Source organism: Mandrillus leucophaeus, unplaced genomic scaffold (assembly GCF_000951045.1).
Source record: "Mandrillus leucophaeus isolate KB7577 unplaced genomic scaffold, Mleu.le_1.0 Scaffold6, whole genome shotgun sequence".
Lineage (NCBI taxonomy): Eukaryota > Metazoa > Chordata > Mammalia > Primates > Cercopithecidae > Mandrillus > Mandrillus leucophaeus.
Window position 1 is genome coordinate 2,866,019 of NW_012106474.1, and position 7,201 is coordinate 2,873,219.

General features: G+C 48.2%; 1 protein-coding gene across 1 annotated transcript in view; it reads right to left on the reverse strand.

Moving 5' to 3' along the window:
* SMOC2 (SPARC related modular calcium binding 2) overlaps positions 1-7,201 on the reverse strand; it is a 255,415-nt gene that overhangs the window by 23,728 nt on the left and 224,486 nt on the right. Inside the window, exons 10-11 of the mRNA XM_011999604.1 lie at positions 6,506-6,608; positions 3,776-4,050 (exon numbers count right to left, since the gene is read on the reverse strand). Of these exons, the coding sequence (XP_011854994.1) occupies positions 3,776-4,050; positions 6,506-6,608 (378 nt within the window). The remainder of the gene's footprint in view (positions 1-3,775; positions 4,051-6,505; positions 6,609-7,201) is intronic.

Below are 7,201 nucleotides of genomic sequence, written 5' to 3' on the forward strand. Positions count from 1 at the left end.
CTATATTTACTTCAGTTTAATTGAAGAAATCAGTAGACAGGAATCTGCCCCAGCAAGGGCCATGGACCACATGACCCTGTAGCACCAGGCTGAGGAGGGCAGAGGCCGTATGTGGCTTAAGTTTTGGGTGCTACTCAAGCCACCTGACAACGGCTAACAGGAAGGAGTCCTTGCAAAGAAAAGACCAGCCTGCACCATCCAGGAATGGAAGAAGATTAAAAGGTCAAAAACAGATCTACACTTGGCTCTGTCCATCCTTAATTTTCTCACTATAACCATAAAAATTAGCCTTCTATAGAAATGCAGAGACTGGCTTCCATAATGGAGGAGGAGCTACACAGGAAACTCCCAGGTGCCACAAGGTATCACTCATCACGTGCAGATGGGGCAACAGCAGAATGTGAGCAGCTCCCTTCGTGAATCGCTGAGTGGGTGTTCATCTTCCCTATGTGGAATCATCAGGGGTGAGGGACACCATGGTTCCCTGGCTCCAGCTGCTAATCTGGCAGCCACTTGCTCTCCATCTCCCCATCACTCCCCCAGGCCTCCCATGTGGACCCTGCTGGTAGGTTTTAAGTCTCAAAGAGCAATACACCATTTGTCTTTTGGGATACTGAGCAAGGACCAAAATAAGAGAAAAAAGTGAAGAGAGCAGCTTGTTATGGTCTAAAGGTGAGCCCAAAGTTCATGTGCTGGAAACTCAATCCCTAATGCAGAGGCGCTGGGAGGCTTAGGAGGTCTGCATTATGAGGACTCGGCCCTCATGAACAGGTGAATGCCATTATCTTGGGAATAAGCTCCTAGGAAAGAGTGTGTTTGGCCCCCCTTGCTTTCTCTCTCTTTCTCACCCTCTCTTCGCCCTTCCATTTGGGGATGACACAGCACAAAGGCCCTCACCAGATGCTGATTCCACAATCTTGGACTGCCCAGCCTCTAGATCCATGAGCTAATACATTTGGGTTCATAGGTTACCCCATCCATGGTATTCTGTTATAGCAGCATAAAGTGGACTAAGACACAGTCCCAGTCCAAGAAGTCAAAAGCAGTATCAGGTGGCAGTAAGACAGAAGTGCCCAGGAAACCCAATGGGCAGGTACTGAATACAGAGAAAGGGAAAAGCAAGGACAAAATCACACATGGGCAACTACTGAGAATGGGCATTCTTGGTTATCCATCCAAATGCCTGCAGGGTTGCAGGTGTACCTCGGTGTGGGTGAAGGAGCCCTAACAGGAAGTGCAGCCCAGCACAGTGGACGATTTCCAACAGCACTGCCCTTGCTGCATGCAGCACTGCTGAGGAAGACTCAGATCAAAGTGCTGATGACTGCAGTGCCTGTGTGTCCTTGTCTGCAAGTGTCAGGGTTGGCAGCATCTGTCTGCGACCTCATCCCCCAGAGGATGGCTGTGAAAATGAAATGAAGTCTTGAGCCATGAAGTGGGATTGGATATTGGATCATGAGCCTTGCCAGACTGTGGCAGCATGTTTAGTGCCCCTCTTCCCACAGTGGTGAATGGGCATTTGCTGCCTTCATGCATCAGAGTTGATCAGCCCAGAGTGATTTCTTTTCTTTTTTGTCTTGTTAGAGGTGAACTCCTCCCACACTTGCCAAACAGTCCTTGATGGAGACAGAACATTGAACATAACTGAGGATTCTCTCTGACCTCATCGGATGACCAGGCCAGCAGAGAGGGCAGCCTCCTGTACACAGAGCGAAGGGAGGCAACCATAGGTATGGCCATCCGCTCTCCCGTGAATACATCGTCAGGGCGGCAGGATGTGCATTAACCACAAAGACCCTACACAGAAAGCTTCAAATTAAAGCTTAATTTTTCTGAGCTGACTTTTCACAGAGAAATTAGCAGGAAGTGCTTCACCATGACACAGATCTAGGCTGTCCCTAATATGGTTGAATAGCACTGAGTGACTGTCGTGACAAGCACTAGGACACCAAGAAGAGGAGGTAGATGATGGTCACTGCCTCCTCCAGGAACCCTCGGTCCAGGTCAGATCAAAGGGCCCCTGTCTCACAGCTGAGCTTCAAACACAGGAGGGTTTTTTTTTTTCCTCTCTCTCTTTTTAACATGGAGTCTCACTCTGTCACCCAGGCTGGAATGCAGTGGCACGATCTTGGCTCACTGCAACCTCTGCATCCCAGATTTAAGCAATTTTGCCTTGGACTCTGCAGTAGCTGGGATTACAGGTATGAGCCACTATGCCTAGCTAATTTTTATATTCTTAGTAGAGATGGGGTTTCACTATGCTGGCAGGCTTGTTTTGAACTCCTGACCTCAGGTGATCCACCCACCTCAGTCTCCCAAAGTGCTGGGATTACAGGTGTGAGCCACCGCACCTTGCCAGGAGGATTTTAAAGACCATGGTGAATCAGCCCTCCACAACACAGTCTCAAGCTTGTTTTCTCTTTCACATTTGTTACCGAAGTTGACAACAAATAAAAGAGTCATAAACAACAGGAATTTGAGAGGTCTCTACTAGCCCTACCCAGCAAGTATTATACAAATCAGGAAACAGAGATTCCCAAGGACAGTGAGCTCTAATGCACATGTGGAATGAGATCCAGCACACACGTGCAGTGGAATCCAGTACACATGTACAGCAGGATCTAGCACATACATATGGGGGATCTAGCACACACATGCAAGGGATTGAGCACATATGTGCAGTGGGATCTAGCACAAGTGGGCAGGGAGATCCAGCACACACATGAAGGGGAATCTGGCACATGTGCAGTGGGATTTAGCACACACACATGCAGGGGGATCTCGCACACATGTGAGGTGATCAAGCACATACGTGCAGGGGTATCTAGCACACATGTGCAGGGAATCCAGGACACATGTGCAAGGGATCTAGCACACACACAGGGGATCTAGCACACACATGTGCAGGGGGATCTAGCACACATGTGAGGCGATCAAGCACAGATGTGCAGGGGGATCTAGCACACATGTACAGGGGATCCAGGACACACATGTGCAAGGGATCTAGCACACACACAGGGGATCTGACACACATGTGCAGGAGTATCTAGCACACATGTGAAGGGGGATCTGGCACACACGTGAAGGGGGATCTAGCACACACATGAAGTGGGATCCAGCACACACATGCAGGAGTATCTAGCACACATGTGCAGTGGAATCTAAGGCATGCGTGCATCTCACAGTGCTGTCTCTGAGTTGAAAAGTCAGACCTGGGTTTTCCTGGCTTGGGCTCCTGAGAACACTTGGGCTCTGGCCATCATAGGATTCTCTTCCTTCCTGTCACGGTTGGTTGGGTAGGCCAGGCCCACAAAAAATAAAGTATTTTCAATTGGTAAAACTGCTATAAGCATTGGAATGATTGGTCTGGGCCTCAGCAATGATTTTACGCCTTGTGAACTGGCCTGAACATTTGGTTGGAGTTCAGGTACAGGGTTGGTGAGTTATTCCAATGGTTCCCAGGCTTGCACCTCAAATACCAGAAGACAATCCATTCTGGGGGAAACCAACCATGGTGAACAGTGAAAAGGCTCATTGCAAACCAACACGGAGTTCACGCCCTTTGAGCCTGGGCTCTCCTGGGCAAGTGGCATGACACGAGTCATCAATTATCGTTATTATTCCTGCAAACAGATGACCTACAATTAAACAGCATATTTGATTTTTTTGCACCCCCAGGCCATAAACACAATCTGTAATTGTGCTTGTGAGAAGCGGACCTCCCAGGCCTCAGGGCCTGACCACGGCCCAGGGTGGGGGGTGGCAAGGCTCTTACTGTGGCGCTTCTTGGTGTCTGCTTTGCCGTCCTCTTTAGCCACACCCAGGCAGCCCATCAGTTCTTGTACCGAGATGGATTTGTCATTATTCACATCACAGTATTCAACAAACTTCTTCACGCATTTTTTGGGCTTTGATTTTTTGCGAAGGAACCTCTTGAAGGGTTTGATTTCCTTTTTGCCGATGTCTCCACTGGAGTTTTTATCGAGTAGTTTGAAGTACCAGTGCACCACTCGCTCCTCTAGGGTGTGGCTGGGGTCGGGTTCCGAGAGCCTGGAAGGAACACAGACGCCGTCAGGACGCTTAAACCCCTCAGCTGCCCCTTTCTCGCCACTGTCCTTCCATCAAACCCACAACCCCTGCTTGTAGTTCTCATGGTCCTGGTGTCTAAGCCTGCAGCATTGGTAATCAGATACAACAATTTAAAGAAGTAATTTAGAAGAACACTTTTAGCAAAGATTTTTCAGGTTGGATTCAAAATTGCAAATGATGCAGTGAATTTGTGCCCAGCAAAGATGCACTTGGCCTGTTCCTGAAGGACAAAAGCCCCCTCACCCTGGCTTCTGTGTGCACAGGACTGGCAAGTCAGCACATGCAGCTATACCCACCCGACACACCAGAACCCTGAGCTTTTCTAGCCCTGTAAATTTAATTCTTTTACACATCCTTTATGTCATAGGTATACCGGACGATGCAAATCTAAAACATTTTAAGTTGGAACTAGATAGCTTTCCTTGGATTATGATAGGTTCAATATTTTAGGGCATAAATAAGTAAAACTCTTCTAGAAGGTCTGGATGGGAGTCAGATCTTTAAAAGTGCACCAAATGGCAGAAATGCACCTTCTCGTTGAGATGGAGGGTGTGTGTGTGTGTGCACGGGCAGGCCCTCCTGGAGGTGCTGGCCTCTGGATTCTGCCTGTTGGGATGAGCTGCGCATTTCCAGATATGAGAACACCATGAACTCCAACACCACTGCCAATTTCTCAAACTTTCAAAGGAGTTTTTCAGATAGCAATCCATTTACTGCCTTCACTTTTAGTCTGCATTTAGTTTAGTTTGTAATTTAGTTTAGTTAGCAATTCATTTACTGCCTTTGTTTTTAGTTTGCAGTTTAGTTTAGTTTGCAAAAACAATCTTTCCAAAAATAGAAGATGTAAAGTTGAAATTTACGTAAAGTTTGACTCTATTAAATTTCTTTTTTTTTTTTTTTTTTTTTTTTGAGACAGAATTTTTGCTCTTGTTGCCCTGGCTGAAGTGCAATGGTGCGGTCTTGGTTTACTGCAACCTCTGCCTCCCAGGTTCAAGTGATTCTCCTGCCTCAGTGTCCCGAGTAGCTGGCATTACAGGTGCCTGCCACCATGCTGGGCTAAGTTTTGTGTTTTTAGTATGGATGGGTTTTCACCATGTTGGCCAGGCTGGTCTCAAACTCCTGACCTCAGGTGATCCACCCGCCTTGGCCTGCCAAAGTGCTTGGATTCCAGGTGTGAGACCCCGTCCCAGGCCTGCTCTATTACATTTAATTTCCTACACATTCATGACATTTTCTGTTAGCATTGCCTTTTTATTTCCTTAAGTCTTCTTTAGCAGACAGACAGTGAGAGGAGAGGCTTTTAGTTCAGCAGACCAAAAAAGTCATCTAAAGAGGCTGAGATCATCAAGGGTTTGGGTGTCGGGGCTCTGGGGAGAAAGGCCAACATTCTAAAGAAAGAAAAAAGTGAAAATCTCCATTCAAAATTTATTTGAAAGAAACAGATAAACTATTGCTAGTTCAGGGGGAATATCTGATGCTTGAGACGCCATCGCAGTAAAACCCTGGGGTTCTTCCACTCTCCTGAGGCTGATCTAGAGAGGGTGGAAAAGAGGAGTGGTGGGAAATTCACTGAAGTCCACTACACTGTGCTCCAGGCCCCAGGTCCAGGGGTGCGGGGATGTCTACAGTGTACCCAGGTCCAGGGGTGCGGGGATGTCTACAGTGTACCCAGGTCCAGGGGTGCGGGGATGTCTACAGTGTACCCAGGTCCAGGGGTGCGGGGATGTCTACAGTGTACTCCCAGGTCCAGGGGTGCGGGGATGTCTACAGTGTACCCAGGTCCAGGGGTGCGGGGATGTCTACAGTGTACCCAGGTCCAGGGGTGCGGGGATGTCTACAGTGTACTCAGGTCCAGGGGTGCAGGAATGTCTACAGTGTACCCAGGGAACATTTCTGGGTTCCAAAAATCCTATTTTGAGCAGAGTGTGAATGTCTTTGACACAACTGAATCATATGCCTGAAAGTAGTTAGGATGGCAAATGTACATGCTGTACATTTTACTGCAATAAACATAATCACACTTTGAGAACTTCAAATTAAACGTTGCCATTCCAAGTATTTAAAATCCAATGGATAACTCAAAAGTGCAATTTCAAAGCACAGAGCCCTCGGCAGGAGGTGCTCCCCCTGCCCTACTCCCCACCAACAGGGCCAGGGTCAGAGCCCACTACCCCATGGAGGCCCAGGAGTCACGGCTCAGGGCCACATACCCCAGTGGGAGCGCCTTCAGTGATTTAGTCATGCTACAAGAAAAACTTGCTAAGCAACGTCCTGTGTTTGCAGAGGGCTCCTTTTTACGGCCCTACTGTGTCCAAATAAGCTGAGAAGGTCGCCAATATGTAATGTTCAGACTTTCCAGATTCCCCGGAATTCTGGGACCCCACCAACTCACTGTCCCACAGCGAACACAGCGTACCTGCCTGACGAGGAGGAGGGGTCGGAGACCGCGTGGACCATGTCCGTGGACAGCGCGTCCAGAATACTGGTCAGAAACTCATGCTTTTTGGCACCCGGGCAACCTGAAAAACATGTGTATGTTTTCACAGTTAACTCATAAAGCGTAACAGATTTTCCTCTAAAATACAGGGCAATGTTGTTTTAGTGTTTGGAAATGAGTATTTTGGGCTACCTTAATCTTAATGAGCTAGTTTAAACACAAACACATTGCGCTATGTATATTGATTTTGAGCCATAGTTATTATTAATTCCAGCATTGTTTGAATTATTACGTGAGACTAAAATTCACAGGCATTAGTGTCTCACTGATCTTCAGAACTGCACTCAGAGATGGGCAGTGTCACTCACCCAGCAAGCGTGACAGCAGAGGCACTGGGTGCTTAGGGACACTGGACATACAGTGTACACGCTGGGAGCACATGAGGCTGGCCATCCTGGCAAACGAGGCCATAGCCTGTGATTCACCTCCACCCCCACCCATCCAGAGCCACCTCGCTTCTCAGAGCAGAAGGAGGCAGTAGGGCAAAGAGCAGGAGGTCCGCAACGCCCGTCTCCTGGGGACTTGTCCACACCACGTCATCGGCGCATACAGTCAGCATCGGTGCGAACAGTCTGCATCCGCAATGCCAGTCTCCTGGGGACTTGTCCACACCAC